This window comes from Melospiza melodia, chromosome 2, assembly GCF_035770615.1.
Source record: "Melospiza melodia melodia isolate bMelMel2 chromosome 2, bMelMel2.pri, whole genome shotgun sequence".
NCBI lineage: Eukaryota > Metazoa > Chordata > Aves > Passeriformes > Passerellidae > Melospiza > Melospiza melodia.
The window spans coordinates 28,714,948-28,729,204 of NC_086195.1; the positions used below are offsets into that span (position 1 = coordinate 28,714,948).

General features: G+C 38.8%; 1 protein-coding gene across 1 annotated transcript in view; it reads left to right on the forward strand.

Moving 5' to 3' along the window:
* Nucleotides 1-13,155, forward strand: part of TMPRSS7 (transmembrane serine protease 7) — a 28,835-nt gene extending 15,680 nt beyond the window's left edge. The window contains exons 10-17 of the mRNA XM_063148230.1: nucleotides 2,581-2,717; nucleotides 3,851-3,958; nucleotides 4,555-4,665; nucleotides 5,799-5,915; nucleotides 8,279-8,456; nucleotides 8,632-8,900; nucleotides 9,994-10,130; nucleotides 12,241-13,155. Of these exons, the coding sequence (XP_063004300.1) occupies nucleotides 2,581-2,717; nucleotides 3,851-3,958; nucleotides 4,555-4,665; nucleotides 5,799-5,915; nucleotides 8,279-8,456; nucleotides 8,632-8,900; nucleotides 9,994-10,130; nucleotides 12,241-12,411 (1,228 nt within the window). The 3' untranslated portion in view covers nucleotides 12,412-13,155. The remainder of the gene's footprint in view (nucleotides 1-2,580; nucleotides 2,718-3,850; nucleotides 3,959-4,554; nucleotides 4,666-5,798; nucleotides 5,916-8,278; nucleotides 8,457-8,631; nucleotides 8,901-9,993; nucleotides 10,131-12,240) is intronic.
* The last annotated feature ends 1,102 nt before the right edge of the window (nucleotides 13,156-14,257 follow it).

Consider the following 14,257-nt stretch of genomic DNA (forward strand, 5'->3'; position numbering starts at 1 on the left):
AGGGCCTGTAGCTTTCTTTTACCAATCCCATGAGCATATGGCCTTTCACAGTGTGTAAAGGAGATGTACCTGTTTCAGCTTTTCCACAGATGGGCAGTAATTTCTTCTGCTTTTGGGGAGATGAATTTGTTTTATTTGTCTGAGAAGGGCTCAATGCAGACTTTAACTTTTGTTTGTTTGCTTGTTTGTTTGTTTGTTTGTGGCTTTTTGTTTGTTTGGGGTTTTTTATATTGCTAGGGTTTGTTGGAAGGAAGACTGTGTCAGTCATTGGCAGAAGAAGAAATGTAGAAAATGTCTGTGAGCTACTTGAAGGGAATCAGACTGGTAAACAGCATTTTGCTGTGCACTTTGACAGGCTGTTTTAGGTTGGAAGCATTGGTGACAAACGCTAAACTTGGTGACAATTAGACTTCCTGTTGTAGGGAAGTCTGCACTCAACACTGATACATTTGGCGGGTGGGTGTACTGGCTTGAAGGCAAACCAGCAGGAGGAATTAGCTTCAGATGAATATTTTGCAAGAGCTTGCAGGTCAGAGCTACAATTTAATAGGAAAATTGCAATAAAGGCAATAGTACAGAAACACTGGCCTAAACAGAAGAAGTCAGAAGACGACCTGACACCCTGTTGGTCAGGGTGGGGGTAGCAGTCCAACTAAATGGTGGCTGCAATGCCATTGGAGGATGGATACAGCCTTGTTGAAGCAGTGATCCTGTGAAAAGGTCTCCTCTTTCTCTGGAGATCCAGTGGTGGCTGTCAAGAGTCCTCTGGGTATCAAGTGGTGGTATTGTGGTGTCCCAAGCCCCAAATTTTTTACAGGCAGGACTGTTTGGTACATCCCCCAGGGCAGGGAATTCCACAATGGGGTAACGTAACTCTGTGAATCATTCTGGGGAGTACTTGACTTAGCAGAGTTGGCCCCCTCAGAGTGGTGACTGCCTCCCCAGAGGGAGTTATCAGGGTTCTCTCATTTTAGCGGCTCACATATATGGTAGTAGAAATATGTACTTTAGATTACACCTTACATTGTAACCCAAGACTGTAGTTAGTGGGGTTTTTTGAGGTTTGAGGGTTTTTTGGTTGTTTTTGTTTTGGTTTGGTTTGGTTTGGTTTGGGGGTTTTTTGGGGTTTTTTTGGGTGTTTTTTTGTTTTTTTTTTGTTGTTGTTTTTGTTTTGTTGGTTGGTTGGGCAGTTTAGGATTTTTTGTGGTTTTTGTTGTTGTTTGGTGGTGTTGGGTTTTTTTTGTTGTTTGTTTTTGGTGGGTTTTGTTTTGGGTTTTGGGGTTTTTTGGGGTTTTTTTTTTTGGGTTTTGAGGGTTTGTTTGCTTGCTTCTTTGTTTGGGGCTTCTTTTACAATTAATTTTGCTATAGTAAGAAGCTGTAAAATTAACTCAGATTTTTGTATCTGCTTCCAGGATGTCAAAAAGAAGTCTTTTTTTCTAAATTGTTTTCTTCCTTTAGTTTTCATATTGCTGGAACAGATACCCCTAGATCTGTTGACAAGATGTTTGATTTTAGTACAGTGAAATAGGGCGTACATGAAAACATATGAATGTGTCCATTCCCTTTGGCAGACCTCACTGGGATGCTCAGGACACTGAGGCAACATCTGTTCACATGGAAATCACTGACCAATTTTTCTCCATTCGGTGACATGAAGATTAGTCCTGGTGCAATGTTTGATGTGGAAAAATACACAAGAGGAATATTTACTTCTGGCTAATAGTCCACTGCTCCATTTAACAATACAAAAATCAATTTTTTTCTTTTGTTTTTGTGTGCGTTTTGTTGTCAGTGAGCGACCTTGTACTGCTGTCAAACAAGTGTGTGTGCCAAGTCTGCTAAAAATCAATGCAGCTGCCTGTGCTCTTAAATCTACTTAAGATTCGTATGTACTTTGATTTTGGCAGGAATATTAAAGCCAGATGTTTCTCTTTTAAGTGTTGCATTTTTGAGGCATTTTAGTTGAGCAGAGGAGGGAATCTTTATTTCCACTTCTAGAACATCCTGTACTGTTGATGTTCACTGATTTAGTAACTCTAAAACAGTCTCCATTTTTAAAATAATGATTCAACAACCTTTCCCTTGTCAAAGCAGCTTTGTTTTGTTGTGGGGTTTGTTTTTTCTTCTTTGCTTTTTTTAAATCTAGTTTTTTGTTGGCCCAGCCCCAATCCCCTGGTAGAGAATGGCATATTTGATGAAAGGAACATTAGAAATTAATTTAAAATGGATGGATTAAATATTTGCTGGCATCAGAAAGTATTTTGCTTTCTCTGAGTCAAGTGGCACCTAGGCAGAAGTCCAAGGAATTTCTTTGCCAAAATAGCAATTTAAAGTATATGTGCACTCAAGGCATTCTTTTTAGGACTATTTATTTGAAGGTGGGACATTGAGAAGTAAATTTCCACAACGTTAATGGTGGATGAAGACTGGGTAACTACTGAGAAATAGTTTTGGTTTTGGTTCTTAATTAAAGTATGGGAGCTGACTGTATTTCTGAATTTCAATGGTGTTGACATTTAAATTGTATGTAAGGCAGTTTTCCCATGAAGGCTGCTCTAGAACTCGCCTGGACACTTTCAGGTACTGTGGTTACTATGTTGATCACCAAACAGTGTTCCACGTCACAAGTTCTGCTGTCAGCGTGGAGTTGCAGTGCAGTTCGAAGGTCTCTGAGAGGCCCCTGCTGGTGGAATATGGCAGCTATAACATCAGCCAGCGTAAGATGGATTTTATCTCTTTCAACCCTTCTTTGCAATTCAGATCTGTGAAGTAGCATTTTTTGGGTCCAGTAGAACCTAATTAAGTTTATGCAGGAAATTACCTGTTGGGTTTCAGTTCATTTTCTTTTCTAATCTCACTAAGTCAGATGACTAGCAAACAAATAACCTTTCTAGGCTGTGCATCTAAGGTTTGTGAGCATGTGCAGCATGCTCTACTTTCCTGCATGCACACTGTTCTCTTCCGCACAGTCCTCAAAGCTTCCTGCATGACTATAATCATGGTGCAGTCAGTTGAAGTCTATTCCTGTTTGTTTTAATCCCCAACATTTTGTTTGCAATTTTTCTGTTGCTATAAGGCTTATAGGTAATGAAAAGAGTACCAAATAACCATCTGCTTATATCAGTGTTTCCATGTATTTATATACAATGCGTGCAAATCAGAAATCTGAGCTGAAAAAACAGCTCAAAAAATTGATAAACTCTGAGACTGAGATTTTTTCAGTCCTGTAAAATACAACCTGTTTACTGGTACTTTCTCACCTGTGTTACTCTTACATATTCTTTTTAAGGTGGGAGAGAAGCAGTATTTTCTAGACATAGTTACTTGTCGCATTAGAGGAACTCTATTCAATATGTATATGTAGAGTATTTAAAAAGACGAGAAATTTGATTTTAGTTTATAAGGCAGAATTATGTAGCTCATACACCTCCTCAACACAGGTTATTTACCAAAGTTGCGAAGTGCTGCAAATTTTAGTTATTGGAAGTAAGATGTCCTTTAAAACAAAGATGGCCTTCTAAGTAGTCTTGTGTTGTACCACAAAACACTGGCTTATTTGTTCCAGCCCTAGAGAGCCTTGGTATGTATTCCAGGAACAGCTGAACTGGAACTTTAAAGATATTTTTTTCCTCTTCTTCAAATCCCAGTTTTCAACATTTGAATTCAATTTAAGTGCTGGAAATATATACAGACTGTTAAATTTAGATCAATTTTATTGTTCCTTGGAGCAGCTTAGTGACTGTAAATTGAAACAAGCTGGCAATATTTGTGAAAAATAAGTCATGAGGTTTGGTTGCTTGGTTTTTTTGTTGTTTTGTTTTTATTATTTTTTTTCCTTTTTAACCTCCAGCATGTCCACCTGGACATTTCAAGTGTTCTACTGGCTTATGCATTCAGCAGATGCAGCGCTGTGACGGCATAAACAACTGCTTTGATGAAAGTGATGAACTATCTTGTGGTTTGTATTCACTTATTAGAGATCTTGACTGGAAAACAGTGAATGTATTCTCTAATCTTAGAAGGCAACTGAAACAAGGTGAAATTTTTTAATGAGAATAACAAAAGATGTTATTCTTTTGTACATCTGGGTACAGACTATCTGTCAGTCTCTTGAATTCTAAATTCATAATTAATTGGCAAGGGACAAAACCAAGAATAAAGAAGATATGCACTGGAGAGCACAAGGAAGAAATTTAGATGTGCAGTAATAGCTGTAGTAGGATGTATTTCCATTTGTGATAAAAGCTGGCAATTATTAATGAAGTTCTGTGCCATTTTGATGTGAGTTATTTTTGTGGGGGAACAACAAAGAGGGGTTCACAGAGTAGATGAGAGTGATACTAAGCATCACTACCTGGGGCACTCACTCAACTCCTTTGTGCTCTATTTTCTCCATGCATAACGTGGCACTGATGCCCATCCTTGTATTGGAATGTATTGCCTTGTATTGCCCATCCTTGAAGGAATGAATGTTGTACCCAGACATAGTCAGAAGGAGATGTGTTAGCACTTACAGGAATGCTTCTGTACCTAATTTGGTTTATATTTTTAAAGTTGTCCCTGAGTGGAACTGTAACTCCAGCTTTGCAATACAGGACAACTTGCTTGCCTGCAATGGAGTAAGTGATTGTGAGAATGGAAGAGATGAGCAGAACTGCACCCACAGTAAGGCTGTTCTCCTGAATAACTTTTTCCTCTCTTTTGTCATCTGTTGATTCCTGACTTGAATTCTGGATGCTGCATTCAAAAGGTTAAGAGGCACTGTCAAATCTCACTTGGGCTATATAATTCTGTTTAATTCTTCTGATACACTTATAAACAAGCCGTTACAGATTTTAAACTATTTCTTTTTAATAAGCCCATGAACATCTGTTTCTGCAAAATACTGGCAGAAGAGTTAAGTACTTCAGGTGCATGATGGGGATCTAAGGATTTAAAATGGAAGCTGAGATTTTATCTCTTTACTGCATAATCTGTGCAAATTAATTCCTGGATCCATTTTACCATCTGTAAAATAGCTATTAAAATGATGGTTTCTCTGTCATAGTTCTCAGGGTTATAAGGCTAGCAGAAGCTGTAAATTTGGCGTTAGACAAAAATTTTGAATCAGAAATTTCTTGAACTTTTTAGAGTAAATGGATGCTGTGAGCTATGAAAGGGACTTATGAAAGGGAGCACAACTGAAAAGTTCTGCAAGTAACTTTTTAAAAGAAAACTTTTTTACTACTCCCACAAGACAATCTGTTTAAATGATTACAGGATACTTCTGTCCATTGACAAGAAAAATGGATTGGGTTTGAGTGCATTTATTGGAAGTCACAGGGAAATAGGAAAATGCTGAGTTTAGGGGTTGCTGTTTTACTGGATACAGTAGTTAATAAGGCTAGTTAATAATACTAGTTTAAAAGGCTGCTTTCACTGCAGTCTTTCATTTCACATTTAATACTGAAATACAAAGGAGAGCTCCTTTCCAGAGTACTGGATGTTTTCTCTTGCTATCCTTACACTCTACATCTAATTTTCACTATTATATCTGTATGTGTTAGTGCTGTGGGAAAAGATGGGAAGAAATCTTTGTTTGGACTTGGCCAAGTAAATGCCCACCCAAGTACAGATGCAGTTCTATTTGAATAGTTTATTCTGTTTAGAAGTTAAGCCATCCCCACCAAAGGGCTTTTTTTGTCATATTACTTCCTACCTACTAATATATGCACATCTTCTATCTGTGTAGACATGTCTTTGTGTATTAAGCTGAGCTAATGGTTGTTTTGGGTTTTTTTCCCTCACAACTATTTCAGGTATTCCCTGCACCAACTACACATTCAAGTGCAGGAATAACATTTGCATTAGGAAACAATATGCAAGGTGTGATGGGACTGTGGACTGTGTTGACGGAAGTGATGAAAGCAGCTGCAGTAAGTTCCTTTCAAATATTCATCTTTTTGAACTTTAAACATTTCACACAGTAAGTACCTTTATTTCTTCCTGTTTTGGAGTGGGTACAAGTCGGGCTGCAGGTACTAAATTTTTATTGCATTCTCTCTGCAATGGTTGGGTAATGATCAGCTATCAGTTGACCACAGATATAGTTTCAGAACTTGCCAAGTTCCTGTGGGAGGATGGACTGACAGTTATGGGGAGCCTTAACAAGCTGTACTGCTTATTGCAGCTGTGCTGAGGATTAGGGCAGCAGGGTTAATTACAGAATGAACTTGGTTAGTTGGGGAGGCAGCAGCTTTTGTTGTCTGCAGCAATGCCAGGCATTTCATTGAAGCTGAACTGTATTTGGACTTCCAGAGTGATACGGCTGCAATGGGAAAAAAAACCACAAACTTTTCACTTCTCTGATTCTTCCAGATGGTGAAGACCCCAATACTTCATAGCATCAAGTCAGGTTCTACTCTTAAATCTTCCTAAAGTAACCTCTGTGCAACCTTTTAAGTTTGTTTTGATGTAAAGCAAACAGATGATTGTCATTGCAGTAGCAATAAAAGTAGGGTTAGGATTAGTTGCTTAAACTGAATGGTCTCAAGTATATTACATAACATGGATGTGTTGAAACAAGTCCAAAGGAGGTTTGTGAAGATATCTGTGGGCTGGAGCACCTCTCCTATGAAGACAGGCTGAGACAGCTGGGGTTGTTTAGCCTAGAGAAGAGACAGCTTTAGGAAGAAGGCTTTTAGCACCTTCCAGTACCTAAAAGAGCCTACAAGAGAGCTGGAGAGGGACTTTTCACAAGGACATGTAATTATAGAACAAGGAGGAATGGCTTTATAATAAAAATGGGTAGATTTAGATATAAGGAAGAAATTTTACACTGTGAGGGTGGTGAGGCCCTGGCAGAGGTTGCCCAGAGAAGCTATCGATGCCTCATCCCCAAAATTGTTCAAGGCCAGGCTGGATAGAACTCTGAGTAAGCTGGTTTAGCGGGAAGGTGTCCCTGCCCATGGGAGGGAGGGTTGCAACTAGACTATCTTTAAACTCCCTTTCCAAACCAAACCATGTTAGGATTTTGCCTGACCCTCAGCTGTCTCTGGCTTGCTGCGTGTATGACAAATCTGTCAGCACTTGCCTTGGATCCAGTAGGATGTCTTAGGAGACTAGCCACATGCATATTTTTATTTGGAAACATTAAAGCTACATTTGACTTTCTGGATGTGTTCAGGAAAGGATCCAGAAACCTGTGTGTGGGAGCGTGGGACTAAAACTCCTGAGCAGATGTGCAAGCACTAGGGATGGACAGAGACTTTACAGAAGGGTCTTTTTTCCTTGCTTTTCCAATTAAGAGTTCAGATTTTTGTGCTAATTGTTGCAGAGTTTGTTCAGACATGGCTTATAGGAAAAGGCCATGATTACATACCGCTGGTTAAAAAGTAAAAGGCAGCTGTAAGCAGCAAGTTCTCAGGCTTTTTCCTTAAAAACAATAAACACCATGTCCTCAAGTAAAGTGATGAGAAAAACATGGTGGAAAACATGGAGGCCTTGAGAATGGTCAATAACAAGTCAACAGCAGGATGAGGAAAACAAGTATTAGCCTCAACAAGAAACCACAGGTATTGACAACAAAGGAGGGGTTGGTGTGTAATCTGTGACCAATGATGAGCTCAGGTTTTGCAATATGTATGAGCTTAATTAACACTACTATAAAAGTGTGTAAGCTGGATCAATAAATCGGAGTTCGATGCTCATCAATCCGATGATCGTCTCCCTTCACTTTCCTCAGCTGATGAGACATGACTTCTTCACCTGTTAGTATTATACATTGTCAGTCAGTCATTTCCATACAAAATAATGATTGTACCACCTTGTTTGTCAAATAAATATCCAGTCTCTACATACATTTTTCTTGTATCGTTCCCACTGTTTTGGCAAGTGTTTTGATGACGTTGATTTTCTTTCTGGTTGGTCTCTTTTCAGGTCAAGGTTGGCAGTATCAAAAAGAGATGAGGGTTTGCCTATTTGTATATATTCGCTGTGATGCTTATTAAATCAATGGATCCCTTGACATTTTTGACACAAGAAATATTTTGGGTTAATTTCTGTAGCAGAGATAGAAAAGGGACTCAGTAAAATTTCCAGACTGGTGCCTTTTTATGGAGTCATCTCTGATTTAACTGATAGAATAACCAAAGAGAGAAGTTTTATTATTATAAAAGGGGAATGAAATGGATTTCAAAATATTTCAAAGTGTAATATTCTTTCACGCCATGTGTGGGAAGCCCCCTCATTAAAGGAAAATACTGGAAATGGGGATTATGACCTGAAATATCTCTTGCAGATTGTGGCAATAGCAAGATCAGCAACCTCATCCCTCGGATTGTGGGTGGCTCAAACACTGAGGAAGGTGAATGGCCCTGGCAGGTCAGCCTTCATTTTGTGGGAGCTGCTTACTGTGGAGCATCAGTGATATCGAAAGAATGGCTTGTGTCTGCAGCCCACTGCTTTCAAGGGAGCAAGTAAGCAGTCTTCCCTCTATATCTGTCCCAAACATGTCCAGAATCCACAAGTGCCTTTAGGTTCTGTAGTTTGAACTGCATGGAGGTGCTATGTTCTGCTTTTCCCAGTCCTGCTGAGAGTGACTGTTTTGAGGTACTTTTTAAAGACAAAACATCTTTGTTTGCTCCCACCCAGGCTGGCTGACCCCAGAGCATGGCGTGCCCACCTGGGCATGCAGATGCAGGGCCGTGCCAAGTTTGTGTCTGCGGTGCGGCGGATTGTAGTGCACGAGTACTACAACAGCAGGAACTACGACTACGACATTGCGCTGCTGCAGCTGAGTACGCCCTGGCCGGACACCATGGGCCACCTCATCCAGCCCATCTGCCTACCTCCCTATTCCCACAAAGCCCGCAGCGGGGACAAGTGCTGGATAACAGGTTGGGGCCAAAAGCAGGAAGCAGGTGAGTTTTATCCCTTCCATTGATATGATTTTGTTCCAGGAGCCTTCACAGCTGGGGCAGTGTGCATGTACCTTTGTATGCTCAGGAAACTTGGCTGCTGGTCCCATGGATCTGAATGTCTTCCATATTGTGTTGTTAATGTAGGGAGCTACACTTACACAAAAATATCACAGGGTTGTCTTTCCCTTCTTTTTCCCTCAGAGGTGTGGGACACATGGTGTGGTTTCTCTTTGGGCTGCTGGTTAATCATATGTAAAATTAAGAATCTGGTTATTTGAAAATGCATGTAATGTCTCAAAAAAAAAAAAAGGGGGGTATATTTTTTCCTGTTTCCCTCTATTCCCTTTGTCAACTTCTATAATACAAGTGCCAAATCAATCTTTTAATTTCAAAGTATACCTTATTACATACTAGCTTTATCAAATCCTAAAATAAAGTTTTATTATGTAAACCAGTGCTTGCATATCTGAGTGGGCAGGTGAGGGCTTTTTTGCTATAACCAGATTTTGAAAGGATCACCTGGCGATGAGATTGGGCCTGCTGCATGGAAAGGAGGGGAAACTTTAAGTTAATTCTGTTATTATTAAGTTATATACCTTACAAAAAAGAGGTGTTTCACCAAATCTTTCAGATAGAAGGAAGCAAATGTGGAAATTGATTCTTCATGCTGCGAGAATTTGCATCCTGAAACTGACTCATAATCTTAATCTTGAATTTGGCTCCTTCATATTATGCTGCCCTCACTGCAAATGTATCATGTGATGGTCTAAATATCTTTGTAAAATTCAGTTTCCTTTTTGAAATGAAAAGAGAGCAAATGAAGAAGTCTTGAGATGTTATGGGGAAAAACAAAAAACAAAGAAAAACATTTTGGCCAATCCTAGGGATTATGCCATTGTATTTGGTGTGTCTGAAGGACTCAGATCACATTAAAAAATTGCCTGATAGTTTGAAGAGGCTTTCTGCTCTGTTGCAGTTAGTTGTTTGGAATCTGGCATAAATCAATAGTCAAAAGTATCTATGGATATTTTCTAAAGACTTCTTGTTTTATATTTCAATAGATGAGTAAAATGCTGTTGAATTTGTTTTCCAGATAATGAAGGTTCAGCAGTTCTTCAGAAAGCAGAGATAGAAATTATTGACCAGACATTATGTCATTCCACATACGGGATTATCACAGCTAGGATGTTTTGTGCTGGGCTATCATCTGGGAAAAGAGACGGGTGTAAAGTATGTACCTCAGCAAATTCTGCAAGGAACTTATCTGGTCTTTCATTGCTGCATGAGGAGGTGTAAAGTTAACTAGCAGACCACTTTGTGGTCAATATGTTTCAGTTCTGAAAAAGAGGAATATAAGTATTGTCTGTCAGCAAATCTCTTCTATGGGTGATTTCAGAGTTCTGCTGCTTTATGTGCATGAGTAACATCACTAAATTTCAGTTGCAGGTCAAAAGCCAATCAAACTGTAAGTCCCAATAACAAGTTGAAATCAGGCAATTTTCAGCATAATAGGCTCTCAGCTGAAAAAAATGCAAACTGAGAAAGTAGCTTGTGTCTTTTCAGAATCCCTCCCCTCCAACTTGGAACTACAAGACTGTATGATGAGATGCAGACAATTAGGCATACATTTGCAAATGTAAGATATTTCTGATCTGGAAAAACTGAAAGATGATAAATGTAAAGCGCTGAATTTCCTTCTAGTGAAAAGTAGTAAAACCCCATAGATACGCTGTATATATCTATAAGACACTTAATATTACAGATCTTATATGCCATTTTGTATTATACTCTACTTATATAAACCATACATATTTACTGCTAACATAGTAGTACATTTACTGCTGAAATAATAATAAAACCATTTTTTTATGATGGAGATCTAGAATCTTCAAGATGTTCTAACTTTCACTGATCTACATAAAAATGAATAAGCCTACAATGGCTGAGGGAGTATAATGCTCCAGCTGTTTTTTAGAGGTTAGTGAGGCCATTGATATTAAGTATTGTTTTCAGAAACTGGAGAATTTGTTTATTTATGGCCACTCAAGATATAGCCAGGGAAAGACATCATTTTGGCTGCATTTTTGTAGAGGCAAATGACTTGTGTCTGTGTCTGGCAGTTGTTAGAGCTAATCAAATTGTGGTATTCCTGTTTTGTGAAAAGTGCTGGTGTTCTACTTTTGCCCTAGGAATGAAGGAGAAAACTCACAAATTTTACTCTCTAAATGTGAAATCTTTTTTGTCATGGAAGGAAAAAAATCATCTAAATTCTTGACCTTTTTTGAGGCAATTCAATCTAATCCTGCTTTAGAGGAGTGAGTGGCACCTTAGCACCTTGGAAGGGTCCCCTCCAACCTGCATAATCCAACAACCTGTAGAGTGAAGGCAAAATAGTTTTCTAGATCTAACAAAATATTTGTTTAGCAAGAATATTTGTCTTGCAAAACATCTGAATTTTGCCAAATGCACCTTTTGCTTTTAGAAGTTGTTTCTTGCACCCAATATTTTGGTAAACCTTACTTTGCCATCGAGTGTCTTTCAGACATGTTATGTGTATGGCAGAGCCTTACAGGGAAGTATCAGTTTGGTCCAAGGAATTTTCCCCAAATGATGGCAAATGATTGCTCTGCCAATGTATTTCTAAAAGAACATGCTGTAAAGGAAGAGTCCTAGTTGCTTTGTCCTGTATTACAGCATGATGAGATCCTGTAATAAATTTTGAAGTCTAGAACAGACTTAATTTTAACTGCTCTAATTACAAAGACATTACGGGCCTCTAAACATTATATGCTGACTGGTATCTACCAGAGGACAATCCTTAGGCTCTTTTTCCTTCTTTAAAAAAAAAAAAAATAAAGAAAAAACCCAACACAAAACAATTTAGGGATTCCATCTGTTTCCATTTACCTTTAATTTGAACTAAAAAATACAATTATTAAATACTTTATTGTATTTATCTTATTTAAAAATATTTTTTAAAGCCTACTATTTTTGAGTTTTAATGTCTAACCTATGAAAGTGCATATATGTTAAGTAGCAGATTTGGGGTTTATGGTTAAGTATAAGGTTAGGGGAAAAATGTGAATTTCAAATGTAGTCCATGCGAAGTCATATCTTTATTAGTGTCTTTAAAGAGTGAGAATTACCTTCTCTCTTGTGAAAGAGCAAACTTTGGTAAAACTGTGCAACGCCATCTACTTGAAAAAAAACCCTATCAACTTTGAACTATCTGAATTTGAAAATATAATCACTGGAATTATGCAAAACCTCTCCTATGGATTTTTCCTCAGATTTCATAATTCATGTTGTAAACACATATAACTTGATACGTTATTTTTAGGGTGATTCTGGTGGACCACTGTCATGTCAAAGCAATGGAGATGGAAAATGGTTTTTGACTGGCATTGTGAGCTGGGGTTATGGATGTGGAAGACCAAATTTTCCAGGTGTCTACACAAGAGTGTCAAATTTTGCACCATGGATACACAAATATGTGCCTTCAGTCTTGTAGCTTGAAAACTGTTTCCATGGAATAAAACATGTCCTGGATATCTTCATTAAAACCATATTTGGAGGAACTGTTCACAGGTGGAATTTCTTTGCATGTCTCTTGCTGATTCTGGCTCACATATGGGGCTAATAAACACCAGGAATTTGAGCTCTGGTGAAAAAGGAGGAGGCTGTTCCTTGTGGTGCTTGTTCCTTCCACGCAGATGTCTGAAGACATGGTGGGAGGTGCAACAATAAACTTTGTTTTCAGGGCACCAACTAAATGTAGGTGCATTCACCTGTCAGGAAGCTGAAGATACAATTGATTGTGTAAACAGAGAGCTTGAGGCTTACTCATAATTTCCTCTGAGATGTGTGCAGCTAATACAGAAGTAACAGTGAAGCAGCAGTGAACTGTTTGCACTCTGGCAAATACTACTTCCACTACCTCTTCCAGCAAGGACAGATGATGAAAGAGAGAGGAGACACTGTAAAAAGTGAACTCGATCCTTTCAAATCCATAGGGCCCAAATTTTTGAAGATCACAAATTCTGCTGCTATAAGTGATTTGTCGCATGCTTACTCCTTCTGCTTTCTTTTTAATTAACTGCATGATTTGGAGCTACTAACTTTTCTTTCGTGCTTTCATTTCTTTATTTTCAAGTTCATCCACCTAAGAATTTGAATTCTCAAGCTTCAGGCAACCTTATCAAGATGAATAAACATGATGATGTGTGTTATTGCAATGATCTTGTCCTTGATGAAATAAAACCATTGTTTCTAAAAGGTCCTGGTATAATATTTATGTAAAAGTGGTTTGTTTCCTCTAAGCCTTTGTCTGGGTGGTTTTTTTTGCGGAAGGAAGGGAGGAAGGGAGGGAGGGAGGGAGGGAGGGAGGGAGGGAGGGAGGAAGGAAGGAAGGAAGGAAGGAAGGAAGGAAGGAAGGAAGGAAGGAAGGAAGGAAGGAAGGAAGGAAGGAAGGAAGGAAGGAAGGAAGGAAGGAAGGAAGGAAGGAAGGAAGGAAGGAAGGAAGGAAGGAAGGAAGGAAGGAAGGAAGGAAGGAAGGAAGGAAGGAAGGAAGGAAGGAAGGAAGGAAGGAAGGAAGGAAGGAAGGAAGGAAGGAAGGAAGGAAGGAAGGAAGGAAGGAAGGAAGGAAGGAAGGAAGGAAGGAAGGAAGGATCAGTCAGCAGGTTCTGTATGTATAGCAGAGACAGGCTGTTGAAAAGCAGAGGACTTAAAGCCATCTGTCTGCAGTTGTAGTTTGAATTTCTGAGCTGTGAGGATTGCCTTCGAATTAACCCCTTTTGAATCTCTGTACAATCTCTGTATGAACTGTTCAGATTTGTTTTATTCCCTTTGTTCCTTTGTATTATTTTTCTGGGGCTGAGATTTCTCCATCTCCTTTTGCTTTTCTAGATTCTGTTCTTTGTGCTCTCTCTCTCTTTCAACATGTATCAAATATGTTCTTTCCCCACACACATCCTTGATTTTCTTATTTTATAAGCAGCATCATGCTGAGCTTGATGGTTTGCTGACTTAAAGCTTCTTTTCCTTTCAAACAGGAAATGTGAACATAAATTGGTTTGCAATTTATTTACCGTATTTATTCTGTGGTACTGTCTTGAAACTGGAAAACTAAGGTGACATGTGGAACTGAGAATGTCTCCTCTCTTACAGATATTTCTATGAATTCCCCAGGGTGTTTATTAGAAGTTGCCTCATTCATATTGCCCTGGGACCTTTTATCTGTAAATTGCATGTCTGCATGTCCTTTGCATTGTGTCGTAAATTATTTCCTTACTCCCATGTTTCAGAAAGAAGTGATCTATTTTCAAATTATGGGATCCATATCCTACTTAGCCTGTCAG